Raw genomic sequence first — 15,465 nt, 5'->3', positions numbered from 1 at the left:
CATTCATTCTTCAAGCTAATGACTTCATTTCATTGGAGGGATGGGGATGGGAAAAGTGTTGCAGGTTCAGGGATATGGGGGGGGGGGGGGGGTATTAAAATAACAATCCTGCTGTGAAAAGGGGAACTTGCATCAACTGGTTATAGTCCCAGCTCTCTAACAACCCCATTTGAACCAACCCTAATCACCTTATGGTCCACATTTGCATTGGTTGTAAAGTATACGCTCACAAATAAATGGAGAGTGTGTACTGGAATGCTGTACGATTTGTAATAACTAGCCATACCAACAGTGGTCATTTCGTTGATGGGTCGTTAATCAAAGACGACAAAGTGCAGGGTTCGGCGCGCGTGAACACCCGATCGCATGTGAACACCTAATCGGCACTTGATCCTTCCAGTTCATCGAAGCTAAGTTCCCCGGGCCTGATACGTTGTGTTTTGTTGTTTTTCTATTAAAAAGCCTGTCAATTATGACTGGTTGGAACAGTTTATTCGACGGTGCAGCCTCGTTAACGTGCCAAAGTCTAAAGCCTCGGCCTGGTGTCAGGTGTGCTTATATCTTCTTTATTTATTTTACATCCTACGGATGTAAATTAACACCCATTTTTATGTCAGGGTGTTGCACATCACGTGCAGTGAATTTCACCTCCCCGCGCCTTGTATTTATTATTATTTTTTAAAAAACACTTCTGTACACCACTATTGAGTCTTGGTTTGCAAGCCACCGTCTACATTTCCAATAGGAGACATAATTACTCTTTTATGGAAAAGGTTTTTCGAGTTTGTTTTATCCTCAAAAATAGGCCATAGTTAACAAAGCCAAACAGTTCAATCTTGGTTTCATCAGAGCACAGAATCTTGTTTCTCACAGTCTGAGAGTCCTTTAGATGCTTTTTTGCAAACTCCAAGCGGGCTTTCATGTGTCTTTCACTGAGGAGAGGCTTCCGTCTGGCCACTCTGCAGTAAAGCCCAGATCGGTGGAGTGTTGCAGTGATGGTTGTCCTTCTGGAAGTTTCTCCCATCTCCACACAGGATCTCTGGAGCTGAGCCAGAGTGACCATCGGGCTCTTTGTCACCTCTCTTACCAAGGCCCTTCTCCCCCGATTGCTCAGTTTGGCCGGGCGGCCAGCTCTAGGAAGAGTCCTGGTTGTTCCAAACTTCTTCCATTTAAGAATTATGGAGGCCACTGTGCTCTTGGGAACCTTCAATGCGGCAGAATTTTTTTTGTAGGCTTCCCCAGATCTGTGCCTCGACACAATCCTGTCTCTGAGCTCTGCAGGCAGTTCCTTCGACCTCATGGCTTGGTTTTTGCTCTGATATGCATTGTCAGCTGTGAGACCTTATATAGACAGGTGTGTGCCTTTCCAAATCATGTCCAATCAATTGAATTTACCACAGGTGGACTCCAATCAAGGTGTAGAAACATCTCAAAGATGATCAAGAGAAATGGGAGGCACCTGAGCTAAATTTCAAGTGTCATCGCAAAGGGTATGAATACTTATGTAAATGTGATATTTCAGTTTTTTCTTTTTAATTAATTTGCAAAACTTTCCAAAATCCTGTTTTCTCTTTGTCATTATGGGGGTATTGAGTGCAGATTGATGAGGGAAAAAATGAATTTGAACGATTTCAGCATAAGGCTGCAACAAAACAAAATGTGAAAAAAGTGAAGGGGTCTGAATACTTTCTGAATGCACTGTATGTATGAATGAATTTTTTTTTTTTTTTTTTTTTTTTTTTTGTATACAAGATCGAGGCTCGTGAAAGAGCGAACATTAATCACACAGAAAGACAAACAGACACATAAAACAAATAACATCGGGAGCGGTAGACAAGATGGGGAGAGAGGGGGAAGGACACAAACACAACATTTGAGAGCAGGGACCGAGAGACATGGAGACATCGAGAGATCTGTGGGAGGGAGAGGGCTTTGGGGGGGAGGCATGTGAAGGGGGGGAGGCATGTGAAGGGGGGGAGGCATGTGAAGGGGGGGGGGGTGGGAGAGGTATAAACATATGGACACTGCCAGGATTTCCAGGAAATAAGTTGGAATTTCAAACAAGGTGGATCTGGGGTGAATTAGTGGGGGTAGAAAAGATCAAGGTTATGGATGGGGGAAGATAAGAGATGGTGGTGAACAGCTGTTTTAAAGACCTGGAGGGAGGAGAGGGATTGAAGGGAGTGTGGGAGTTTGTTCCACAGGCGGGAGAAAAGAGGAATGAAAGAGTGAAGGTGAGCAGAGAGCCGAGATTTCGGCAGTTTAACCATCAGAGGGTTGCTGGCAGATCTTGTGCGACCTGTAGGAATATTTGGGGGACAGAGCACAGAGAGAGCTGGGGGAGCAAGGCCGGAGAGGAGTCGGTGGAAGACAGAAAGGCCACCTACCTGCCTGCGGTGAGTGAGTGAAAGGCCCTCAGAGATAGCTTCATCGCGGGAGATTCCAATGATTTTGAAAGCTTTGGATTCAACAGCGTGAAGCCGAGCCAGGTGTGAGGCAGGAGCACCAGCCCATAGGGGAGAACAGTATTCCATTGAGCTGCGGATGAAAGCCTTGTATGTGGTGAGGAGCTCAGGTGTGCCGAGGAAGGACTTCGCACGACGGAGGATGCCCAGTCGGCGACTGGCTTTGGAGGCCAGCTTGGAAATGTGGTTTTCCCAAGAAAGATCATGGCAGATAGTGAGACCCAAAAGCTTGAGTGACAGAACTTCTTGGAGAGGATTGTTGAGAAAGTAGATGGGAGGGTTGTCCAGTCGATCTTTTCGGAGAGACATAGTAAGAGAGTGAGATTTGGCAGGATTGAAAGACATGTTCCACTTGTTTGACCAGTCTGTGATTTTGTCCAGGTCTTCAGAGAGTGAGGAGGCTGCAGACTGCCGATCTGAGGGAAGAGGAATGGAGCGGCAGAGAGTGGAGTCATCAGCAAAGAGATAGAGAGGATTTTCCAGAGAGTCAGAGAGATCATTGATAAAGACCAGAAAAAGCACAGGGCCCAGCACACTTCCTTGGGGAACTCCAGCCTGAACAGGAAGGGGAGATGAGAGAAATCCATTCAGGGCCACACGTTGACTACGACCAGAGAGGAAGTCCGCAAGCCATGCATGGAGATTTCCATGGATACCATAGGAGGAGAGTTTGGTGAGCAGAGCTGGGTGCCAGACCGTATCAAAGGCCCTTGATATGTCAAGGGAGACGGCTCTGATTTCCTGTTTGGCATTGAGGACCTCCATCCATTGTTGAGACAGCAGAAGCAGCATGTCCAGAGTAGAGTGACCTGGTCTGAAACCAAATTGATGATCAGAGATCAAGCCATTGGAGAAGAGGAAAGATTTCATATCCGAAGCAATGATGGATTCCATGACTTTGCTGATAATTGGGAGCAGGCTGATTGGTCTGTAGTTGCAAGGATCTGTTTTTGCACCTTTTTTGTGTAAAGCGGTAATGTTAGCTGATTTCCAGGATGCTGGCAGATGACCTTGAGCAAAAGATAGGGTGAAAAGAACAGAGAGAGGGTGAGATAGAGCGGCAGAGCAGGATTTTAGGACCCGTGGGCTGATGCCGTCTGGTCCAGTTGCAGAATCAGAGTCGAGGTTTGACAAAAACTCCTCCACCTTGTCAGGAGAGAAGGACACAGAGTCCAGGAGCAGTTGGGTTCGACTGGGAAAGGTGGGAACAGAGAGAGATGGGTTTGGGACTAAGGATTTCGAGGCGAACACAGAGTTGAGGCATTCGGCTTTGTCACGTGCGATGTCAACTGTGTGGCCATTTGAGGTAAGGGAGGGGATGGAGGGGGAACAAACACCAGAAACGGATTTGACCAGACGCCACCAGGATTTGGAGGAAGGAGACAGGTTTGAGAGTTCATTCTTGAGTGAGGAGAGATAGTGCTTCCTGGCACTCCTGAGGGTAGACACACACTTGTTCCGAGCTTGGTGGAAGGAACTGAGATTTCCTTCAGTTGGATTAGCCTTCCAAGAGGCAAAGGCAAGTTGTTTCAGGGCAACTGCCTCACCACAAGATTCAGTGTACCATGGACGGGAGGAAGGGTGAGACAATTGAAGGCGAGATGGGATAAATCTGTGCATGAGAGAGATCAGTTTGCTTTGGAAGAATTCCCAGGAAGAATTGATGTCAGAGGCAGTGGAGATGGGAGACCAATCCAGACGATTGATGGCTGCTTGAAGACCGTCCCAGTCGGCCTGAGTGAAATGCCAGACTCGTCGACGCTGAGGAGGCTCTCTGAGAATGGCCAGAGAGATGTCCACTTTGACAAGCACATGATCAGAAGAACCGATTGGAGCAGAAGAAGAGCAGCAGACATTAGCAGGGAAGTTAGTCATAACCAAGTCTAGAAGAGAAGATACTCCATTGGCTGAGATCCGGGTCGGGAAATTGACAGATTGTGTCAATCCCAGTGAGTCACAGAAGTCCTTTGCTGAGGTGCCATGACTAGTGAGAGAGGAACCCACACCCAACCAGGTGGCATGATGACAGTTGAAGTCACCATATATGAGGAAGAGAGAGTTGGGATGAGTGGATAGAAGTTGGTCCATGTTGTCAGACATTGAAATGTAGATGGAGTCATCACTGTTTGGGGGACGGTACAGAACACATATGAACAAAAGGTGGGAGCGGAGAGGAAGCCGTAACCAGAGGTACTCCTGCGGGTGAGGAGGAAAGAGAGCAGTGCAAGGAGAGTGAGGAAGAGAGTTTTTGACAAAGATAGCCACCCCACCACCAGGCCGAGGCTCAGGTCTATCATACCGGAGGAGGGAGTAACCAGGAAGAGATATTAAGGAATCAGAGACATCTTGAAGGAGGAAAGTCTCTGTTAAGCAGATCAAGTCTGGATTGTCAGAAGCAACCTGTATGGAGAGATCAGTCAGGTTTGAGCGAAGGCCCCGGATGTTTGAGGTCCATACCGTTAATGAAGAGAGAGGGGGAGCATCGGGTACAGGACAGGGGAGGGGAGGAGTAGGGTAAGATGAAGGATGAGAGGGGGAGGTAGGGAGAGCAGTTGATAGTGTTTCAGATGTTGCAGAAGAGTTCCAAGAAAGGGAAGGATGAGGAGGATGAAAGGTTTGATGGTGAAGGGATGCGGCACAGTGAGGGGTTGTTTGAGGGGGGGCAGAGGAAAGTAGAAGGTTTGGGGGGGGTGGAGGTATGAGATAGAAGGGAGACGAAGTGGGGAGGAGGCAGCTTGGAGGAGGAGGGGGAGGAGAGAGAATTGGAGAGGAATGGTATGGGGGGAGAATTGAATGGGAGGGATTGGGGGGGAGTTTTGAAGGGGAGGAGTGAGGGGGGAGTTTAGGAGGGGAGGGGCAAGGGGGGAGTTTTGGAGGGAAGGGGAAAGGGGGGAGATCAGGAGTGGAGGGGCATGGGGGGGGGATTAGGAGGGGAGGGCCAAAGGGGAAGTTTAGGAAACAGAAGGTGCAAGGGGGGAGTTCAGGAGTGGAGGGGCAAGGGGGGAGTTTAGAAAGTGGATGATTAATGAAAGACGAACATTGATAACAAATTGGGTTTGTTGTGATTTTCAAGTTAGCAATCCGGTTCAGAATGATGGAGGAGGGATGGAATGAATGTGAATTTAGACCATGTAGTGAGGGAGACGTATAAGATATTGAATTTCTTTTTTTTGAAGTGGAATGAGTTGGAGAGGAAATTGAGAAAAGCCTTTTAAATAGGAAGAAAAACAGCGTGTTGTAATATACCACTGAATAAAAAACAGAAGGGGAAAGGTTAAACATATTTAAATAATATTTAAACAGAACTATGAACAATCTTATATGCACAAAAATACCAACGGGGGGAGAGCCGAGAGGGACCACCACGAGTCACGTGAACAGGGCAAACGGTGGATGGCAAGGAGATAATGGGGGTGGGGCGAACAGCACAACTGGACAGAAAATACAGGATGAGACAACAGTACACGTGGAGAAAAGAAAATAAATGTTTTTGTTTTTTTTGTTTTTTTGGGGGGGGGGGGGGGGGGTGGGGATTTAGAACGTTAGACAGTATTATGTTCGGGGTAGAAGGGAAAAAACCAAGAGCCAAGCAAAACACACTTAAGTTAACAAAACACCGACGGGGGTACAACTACAAGGCCACACACGAGGAGCAGAAAACGATTAATTAATTACGAGTTACAGGAAATTCAAACCAAAACTAACTATAATCAAACAATATCGCATGGACGATAAAATAACGAGTTGAAATTTGACAATCTATCTGGGGAAATGGGGGAGAAACACGTGGTCGAAGAACGAACGAACGAATAAGGAATGATCGTTTTAAGGCTATTTTTCACCGCTGGAGCTGGGGTTAGCCTTGCGGGCCCCATGACCTCATGGGGCCCGCAATTGGTCCCCTATTTGAGGCAATGTTTTTATGGCTGGATGCCCTTCCTGGCGCTAACCCTTAGTCGCCTCTTACAATGCGATGCGCAGGGATACGGTGTACCTATTCTAAATCGGGGTACACACCAGCTAGCTTTTACTCAATTTGCCGACTTCGGAAGGATGACAGGCTGAATTAACCCCTAATGGATTCATTTGAGAACTAAAAATGGATTCATTTGATTTTAATCCTAACCGCAAGTCATTACTTAACAAACATATATATATATATATATATATATTTATTTATTTATTTATTTATATATATATATATTAATTTATATATATATATATATATATATATATGTATATACAGTGAAACCTTGACTTACGAGTTTAATTCGTTCTGTGACCGAGCTCGTAACTCAATTTGCTCGTTTCTCAAATTAAATTTCCCCATTAAAATGCATTGAAATGCTATTAATCCGTTCCAGCCCGCCAAAAACCACACCAATTTTTTTTTAAATATACAGTATATATAAAAATATCTCGCGCTTTATATTTCACCTGTATGCAGCATACAAGTTGGCAGGATGGCCTGGACTGGAGGTACGCACACTTGACTCTAAACTGTCCAGCCTGGGTTTGAATCCCGACCCAGCTATAACCTGTCATGGGTGAATCACAGGCAGGGTGATTCATCAATGTGTGTACCGCTAAACTGGGCGCCCCGTTTGCGTCCCATTAGTTGTTGGATGTTAAGGATCTCACCGTGTTTTCCACAAAGAGAAGGCGAGCTATCGCCGGCACTCTGAACAAGTTGTGGCCTGGCATGCTCTTCTCCTCTGCCGTTATATACGTCCTCCTCGGCATCTTTTTCCAGAAGAGCCCTGTCTCGTCACAGTTGAAGATTTGCTGGGGGATGTATCGTTCGGCTTCTATCAGTTCGGCAAAAGTTATAATAAAATCTTCAGCTGCCTTCACATCCGCGTCACCAAGTCGACAACACGCACACCTCGCTCATGTTTTTCGACGATTGTGTGTTTTATATCCAAGCACATCATCCTCTTCTTCTTCTCAGTACTGCCCTTGGCACTCAATTTCTTAGGACCCATGGTTAAAACTAAGAAATTTTCCAAAATAACCAAAATGCGAAAACAAAGCAGCAGCTATATACGGCAGAGATGCTTGCACGGCAAGATAACCACGTGACCGGAACCCACCTGGTGGCGGGTGGCGTAAGCTCCAAAATAACCAAAATGCGAAAACAAAGCAGCAGCGTTATACGGCAGAGATGCTTGCACGGCAAGATAACCACGTGACCGGAACCCACCTGGTGGCGGGTGGCGTAAGCTCCAAAATAACCAAAATGCGAAAACAAAGCAGCAGCGATATACGGCAGAGATGCTTGCACGGCAAGATAACCACGTGACCGGAACCTGGCGGGTGGCGTAAGCTCGTAACTCAGATCTCGGCTCGCATCTCAAAGCAATAAACCGCCCGAGCGACGGCTCGTATCTCGGAAAACTCGTAAGTTGGTGCACTCGTAAGTCAAGGTTTCACTGTATATATATATTTTTTATTTTTTATTTATTTATATATCTATATATATATTTATATATTTATATATACAGTATATGTATGTATACATGTGGCTTTTTCAGATTTCCGATATATATAGTGGGTAATTGTGAAACTGAGTCAAAATCTTATTTTTGTGATTAGCCATGACGTCACACCATGAAGTCGACAGCCATATCTGTACTTTCTTCAGGTAACATCTCAGTGTGATTGAACTCAAACGGCGATTATCTGTGCATCCTTGGTGGTTGTGGTAATACAAACTGAGTTGGTTTAATGCTTCATCAATGGCCGAAAGATCCAAGGGTTGCCATAAATTGGACGAGAGGTTTGTCTGAAATACCTGAGTGTGGATCGGGCCTACAAAATGTTCATTTTTGTGCTCGAACGTTTTGCAGAACACTGTTATGACACAACAGAGATGGCTAAATCTTGTGGTTTATATCCATCACAATTGAGAGCGAATGCCATCCCCACGATTAAGTGGTAGAAACAGCCATCGCTTGAAAATGTAACACCATCTCTACAGAACTACCAGCACATGCACATGCATTCTACTGAGTGCCATTCTAGCTATATCACTTCTATCACTATCATTTCTGTGTGTCAATCCGGGCCAAAACGTTTTTCCCGTTTGGGATTTTGTCATCAAATTTTCAATAAAGTTTTATTGTGAGAATATGAAGAAGACACCTTCATAATTTTGTCAAAAGGTCAAAGGTCAGCATCCCATAAAATCAACAATATTAATCCAATCGACCTGAAATTTCAATTTACCATTTGAGCTTCGTCATCAAATTTTCAACAAAGCTTCATTATAAAAAAGAATACGGAGAAGTCAAATTAATAATGTGGTCAAAAGGTTAAAGGTCAGCTTCACATAAAATCGTCAATTTTCTTCTAATTAACCTGAAATTTTAAGAATTTGCATATTGGGTCACTGAATTGGTTCACCAATAAAAAGCTGGAAGGGGATTTTATATTTTTTATTTTTCGTCAATTTTTTTTGCATAAAATCGTCAATTTTTTTGGTTTTTTTTTTTTTTAGCTGTTTTCGTCATGTTTAGCCTACGGAAGAAGAAGACGTCTGAGTACAAAGTAGATGCGGACGGGCTTTGCATTTTCAGATGCTTTCTCGTTACTTATTTTATTAGATGCGGCCTTTGAACTGTTGGTTTAAATAGGCAAGGTTATCTACTGCCGAGTAGACCGGTAGTTAATCAGAATTGAAGGCTAAATTGCAAACGGTCTAATTTAAGCTTTTGTCATTTATTTTATTTTGCACTTGTAGGCAGATGCTGCAGTTTTACCACGACCGTCCAGTGGATCCCAGCCACGTGTTCTCACTGTCCAAACCCTCCGTAGACAAGTCCTTATATGAGAAGTGAGTATCAAATGATTGGACAAGTGTATGATGTGTCCACCCCAAGTTGTCCAAATTGCATTAAGAGTAAACCACAGTATGTGGACTAGAAGCACGAGAAGACATGGCAGGGTTGGCAGAATATTGCCTCCCTGAGTCATCGACGAGCCAGATATGTTGTTACTAAACATCTCAAAGCAACATGGTATTTCTCTTGAGATGAGCAAATCCTTAATGCTGCTGTCTTCAGGTGGATTTTAATTCACAACCTCTGGGATGCCAATCCAGTGTCCTTGCCACTGGGCCACTGTACCTTCAGTCTTTCCACTGGGTATATGCGACTGCAGGACTAGAGTCAATGGTTTGAATTTATATTAAACTATTAATCGTTAGTTTTGGAAGAGACCTTTGGTTGTTTCGTTAAAACATACATTTAACTAATAATTTGTTGCTTTTTCATTTGGCTTTTTAATTGCTGGGGGTTGTGCTGCTGCTGCAGTGCCCCTGTCAGTTAGGGTAGGAATTTGTTCAGGGTGCAGGCGATAGGTCACCTACTCTTTGCTAAGGACACCGTGGAATATTTTCCATCCACCAACTAATGAGAGCAGATGGGGCATCCAGTCCATCTCACAGTGTGATCCAACATCCATCCAAGGTCGGCATACACATTGATGAATCGCCCTGCATGTGAAACACCGGGATGACAGTTTATAGCTGTGTCGCGATTCAAACCCAGGATGGACAGCTCAAAGGTGACTGTGTGTCCCTATAGGTCATCCTGCCAGCCCTCTTACGGGTTGGTGAGGAACATTCATGATGTAGCATGTAACACGACATGGCTGTTGGTTGCATCATTGCTGCTGTGTTGCTCCCTCATAAATGAGAGAAAATTTTTTGAATTTGGCTCAAGTACCGGTGTACAAAAGCACTGTGGGATCTTTAATGTCCAAAAGCAAATGTTAGTGGATGAAACATCTGGTTTGGGCCCTGTTTATAGAACAAAAAGGGGTCCTCCCCACCCCTCCAAGATCACCGATTTCGTTCTGTAAATGCAAACATTTACCGAGGCGCCTTTTCATCGGAAGTTTTTACACCAAAACTTCTGGTGAAAGGTCCATCTTTTTTTTTTTTTGCACGTTTGCCGTTTCATTTGCAAGATTTTCATTACTCGTCGGGATATTGCCGATGCCGAGTGCCTTTGACAATTGATCCTGGTGTTGGTTTAGCGGTTAGGGTGCAGGCTTGAGATCCTAGGATCCTGGGTTCGAATCCTGGTCGATCGCTAAATTAACGCCAGGGGGGTTGACTCAGCCTGTCATCCTTCCGATGTCGGCAAATTGAGTACCAGTTTGCTGGGATGAATGATCCCGGTGCGTACCCCGGTTTAGAATAGGTACACCGTATCCCTGCGCATCGTAAGAGGTGACTAAGGGTTGGCGTCAGGAAGGGCATCCGGCCATAAAAAAAAACATTGCCTCAAAAAGGGAACCATGATTGTCATGGGGCCCGCAAGGCTAACCCCTGCTCTAGCGGGGAAAATGGCCTTAAAACGATCATTCATTCATTTCATTCTTCCAGACGCAATAATCACGGTAATCAAAAGCGAAATGTTTTTTTTTTTTTTGGACTTGCGATTCATTCTGGGTTTGGTTATGGGGAACAATTACCCATGAAACCAAAATAAAGGTGTGTGCCGAAGATAAGGTCACAGCGAGGTCAAATATTATGAGGGGAAGCCATTTGGGTCACCTATTCCCACGTTCTATAAGTGCTCGCTATTAAGGCCAAAGGCGATCTTGAGGAACCTATTCTGGGGTGCCTCGAGAGCGCTCCGAGACAATCTTTGTACTATACACACCGTCTTAGATCATCCTTCGAAGGACTGCATGCTCGCAATGCAGTAAGGATGTGTTTGGAGTCGGGTTTATTTATATGTTGTTGTTTTTGATTTCTCTCTCTGTGTTGTTAGTGAGCAGCCTGCAGTTTGGCATGTTGATGTGACAAGTGAGCAAATGTCACGGGAAGCTGTGAGTACCATATACGTCAGCCGGCATCCCCCCGTGGAACACTGCACATCTACCATGGATGGGACTATGCAACCCTTTTTTAATGGTAATATAATAGTTATACCTATAAAAGGCAAAAAGACCTCTCTCTTTGTTTGTATGTGTTCTATGCACGGCCACATCTTTTAAGTTACAAACGCCAAACTCGGGGTACAAGTACAACTTTGTACGGGGAGAAACATCGGCTGTGTGGCCACGGCCTCACGCAGGGGTTGTGGGGAGCGGGAGGAGCGTAAATTCGCTATGTAAATGCATACCGTGTAGCGCCACCTGGTGGTGGTGGCAGGGGATATTACAATTTCCTTTTTTACCTGGGCAACGCTGAGGTTGAGGCACTCTTCACATGGGTAAATTAATTTAGGCAAACAGGACGACTAATTGGTCCATCAGCGAAGCGACGGGTTGGTTCCGCTTGTAATAACTGAGGTGAGCTTGTGGAAAACGAGGTCTTCATTGTACACCCACTAGTTGGATGAATAACACTTAGTTGCATTTAGGAGAGTTTAAATTCCATTCTTGGGTTGAGGACGTATGAACAGCATCAGGAGATTATCTCTAATATTCATGATCCACTTTGACAATCCGGTTAGTCTCGTATGGGCACATAGCTCATGACGCTGGGAACCCAGATTCATATTCCATCTTCTGTATCAATTTGTCATTGTTTATTAATATCCTTGTAATTTATGTGTAAACTATAAATGCATGAATGTCTCAAAGTCAGCTCCTTGTTTGTCCTGCAAGTGATATAAACAAGCTCTTTCATGAGCCATGGATCACTTAAGAACAGCATCTAATCGGGTTGTTCTTAACAACCTGTTAACAAAGCGCATCCACAACCTTTGAGATAATAAACTATATGTATCATTTATGGCCCTACCTCTCAATGTTTTTATAGCCGGATGCCCTTCCTGACGCCAACCCTTGGTCACGCTCTTACGATGCGCAGGGACACGGTGTACCTATTCTAAATCGGGGTACACACCGTGATCATTCATCCCAGCAAGCTGGTACTCAATTTGCCGACCTCGGAAGGATGACAGGCTGAGTCAACCCCCCTGGCGTTAATTCAGCAATCGACCGGGATTCGAACCCAGGATCCTAGGATCCCAAGCCGGCACCCTAACTGCTAAGCCAACACCAGGTTTTCCAACACAGACAGATGGGGTTTAAAACATAGCCTCCGACGACCTTCCGTGGCAGAGGAAAAACATTTTTTTATTTGTAGTAGTGATACGCAAGCTGCATATTGGCGGCGTGGGGGTTCATGTTAAGTCTCACCGAGTCCAATGCAGAATCTTTTTGCCAAATGTATTATTTGAAGCTACAGGGAATGGAATGAGGGACTTCCGGCACAAGGGGGCAGTAAAGTACAGTCCTGAATCGCACCACCGTGTTAGGTCACAATTTATAATGATCATCTTGCTTGTGATATATTATTTATTTATAATTAACGTAATTATTCCGTGAATGTTCCTATATGTTTGGTTTTGCATTTGCAAAATAATAATATTGACACTTGGATCGTAATATTGTCCAGAATATTGATCACAGCAACTGAGCAAACGTTTTCCTGTTCTAATTGCATTCCGAAGCTGCTTCTTAGTCATCAATTTGATGGCACTGCTCGGCGTAGTCTGTTATTGCTCTTTTCATCAAATGATGGATGAGAGTTGCCTTCTGTGATATCTCCATATTTCCCAGGAGGAGATGGAGGAACTACCCTTATTGACTATGAAGAGAATTGCTTGTATGCCCTCACCATCACTGTCAGCCACGTCAAGCTGGGATGACGTCAGCAGGTTTTGCCCTGAGCCCTTTTGCTGCGGAACTGCCTCCACGTTTAATTTGTTTCACTCTGGCGGGTTATTGAGCAAAACCCTAATGAGGTGATCGCTTTGGCGGAGGGTGGAGGTGTTTTAATTGCACCTAGCTACTGGGCTAAATGTTTATGGGTCAAAGTTTGTTCCCCAAGTCCTGGAAAGAAAGCCGTTCCGAGGCCAGATTTGGGTACATTGCTGACTCTATCCATTCATTACATTACAGCAAGAACGATCACCTTTATGCTACTCGTTATACCTTGGCAATTTGCTCTGGGTTTATGATGTTTACCCTGTTGCTTTGCACTAATCTCCATTCCTGTAAACATGTTATTTATCTCACCGTTTGCTCATCTTTGTGTTCTTGCCTCTTCATTAAACACCCTTGTATTTACAGAAGCGCTTTTCTGTTGCTTTGGCTGAGCGTGACCTTTTATTGGCACAGGCGGTTGATATTACTGTTGTAAGAGGTCACAGCTCTCAAGAGATCAGTAATTGCTGCAACGATGGCAATTTGCTGGGCAAGCAACGGTTTGTATGCCGAGCCAATTGGTCGGGACTTTATTTGATGCCCGATGGCATTCGCATTTCATCATTGTAAGCTCTCTGTGGCTCTCAGCTCCAACATTGCTGGCTCGTCTTGTTATTCAACATTTTATATGGAGTCGTAGAATTCACAAAGTTGCAAATTACGCTTCCACGTTTCTATGATTTCTGCCGAGATATCTGAATTATTTACGTCGCCGCTGTGATTGTTCATTTGTTGTTTTAAATGTTGTGTAATACATCTCAAGTTAGTCACTATCATCATATTAATGTCGATACCTTAATTGTCAGATCTTGCTCTTCAATATTATTCTGGATTTCTTTACAAACGCCCCTGAACTTAAAATAGTATTATGGACAAAACACGGGGTTATCCGTCGAGTTTGTCTTTTCTTTAATTCCAACTTTAATTTGTTGCATCATGGCTGGTTGTCTGAGCAAAGACAGTTGACACAATGTGATGGCAATTGTTTGGTCAACGTTCGTCTGTAGGAAACTTTTTTCTTTTTCTTTTTCTTTTTTTAAAAATAAACACTGCGGAGTTGGATTATTTAAATAGTGTCGTGTATCATATCGAGGGTTGGCATGCTGCTGATTGTTATGCCGACAAATTTGACATCTTTCCAGCAGCAGCAGTATGATGATTTGATTGATCAGGTTGTCCTGTTAACTATTAGTCTCACATGCTGTTGTGGCTTTTATGTGAAAATTGAAAAAAAAAAATTATTTCAAGAAAACAGCAAACTCTCACAAATTATATGGTGGAGAACAAACAGATGTGAGATGGCTGAGACAGTAGGTAGTAATATGATGTGAGAGAGAGACACACAGAGAGACAGAGTGACGGGGAGAGAGAGGGAGACTTTGACTTTGGAGCTCTTCTATATACAGGGTGAGTCAGAAGTAGCGCCCGATTTCTGTTTATACTGTCTATACAGACTTGGCATTTAATATGGAATATTTTTTTTGTGGGGGTGAACTTACTTTTCAAGATGACTTAGAACCAAAAGTTCATTGGAATTATGTTGAAATTATTCTAGATTTTGTTCATGTGACCTTCAAAAGAAACAAAAACCACATTTGACATTTCGAAACAAATAAATTGATCCTTGAAAGTGATGTAAACTGATATCGAACTCAATTCATGGACAGTACTGTGTTAAACTTCTGTACGTTTTCCAGAAGTATCTCTTTATTTTGCACATTAGCCAAATTTTTTTTTAACAAAAACAAAAGTTAAATTACGACTGGGATTACGGACAGTAAAATTACAGTTCAGTACTTCGTGTAACCCCCACGAGCATTCAGGAGAGCACGTACACGTCGAGGCATGCTGTTCACGAGATTTGCCAAGGTTTGGACAGGAATCGCTTTGCCATGCAGTCACAATAGCCTGCTGCAATTCACGCACAGAGGTAGGCTGCTGGTCCTAGTTGTCGATTTGACTCATTAATTCTGCCCACAAGTTCTCTATCGGATTCATATCCAGGGACATAGTAGGCCACTCCATATGCTCTACACCACGGTCAGCAAGAAAGTGTTGGATCATGCGAGCACGATGAGGCCGTGCATTGTCATCTTGGAAGACAAAGTTTCCTCGAAAGGCTGCACGAGCAAATGGAAGCAATGTTTCTTCCAGAATGACCCTGTAATTGAACTGGTTCAGGTTTCCATTCAGAACAACCAGGTAGGTTTTGCCCCCTGCATGAAAAGCAGCCCAAACGGTCACCCCACCACCTCCAGCTTGGACTCTT

General features: G+C 44.2%; 1 protein-coding gene across 4 annotated transcripts in view; it reads left to right on the top strand.

The window, feature by feature from the left end:
• ZWILCH (zwilch kinetochore protein) overlaps window positions 1–14,451 on the top strand; it is a 96,573-nt gene extending 82,122 nt beyond the window's left edge. For 2 of the 4 annotated variants that reach the window (XM_068126221.2, XM_078786033.1), the window contains 3 exons: window positions 9,208–9,300; window positions 11,249–11,391; window positions 13,050–14,445. In XM_068126221.2, coding sequence (XP_067982322.2) covers window positions 9,208–9,300; window positions 11,249–11,391; window positions 13,050–13,138 — 325 coding nt within the window. In that variant the 3' untranslated portion in view covers window positions 13,139–14,445. Of the gene's footprint in view, window positions 1–9,207; window positions 9,301–11,248; window positions 11,392–13,049 lie in introns of all 4 variants that reach the window. The other 2 variants (XR_010985744.2, XM_068126222.2) reach the window with 2 other exon arrangements.
• The last annotated feature ends 1,014 nt before the right edge of the window (window positions 14,452–15,465 follow it).

The sequence above is a fragment of the Myxine glutinosa genome, chromosome 10 (assembly GCF_964187855.1).
Source record: "Myxine glutinosa chromosome 10, kmMyxGlut1.1, whole genome shotgun sequence".
NCBI classification, from domain to species: domain Eukaryota; kingdom Metazoa; phylum Chordata; class Myxini; order Myxiniformes; family Myxinidae; genus Myxine; species Myxine glutinosa.
The sequence above is the reverse complement of the archived record's forward strand: the minus strand, read 5'-3'. Positions and strand labels throughout refer to the sequence as shown.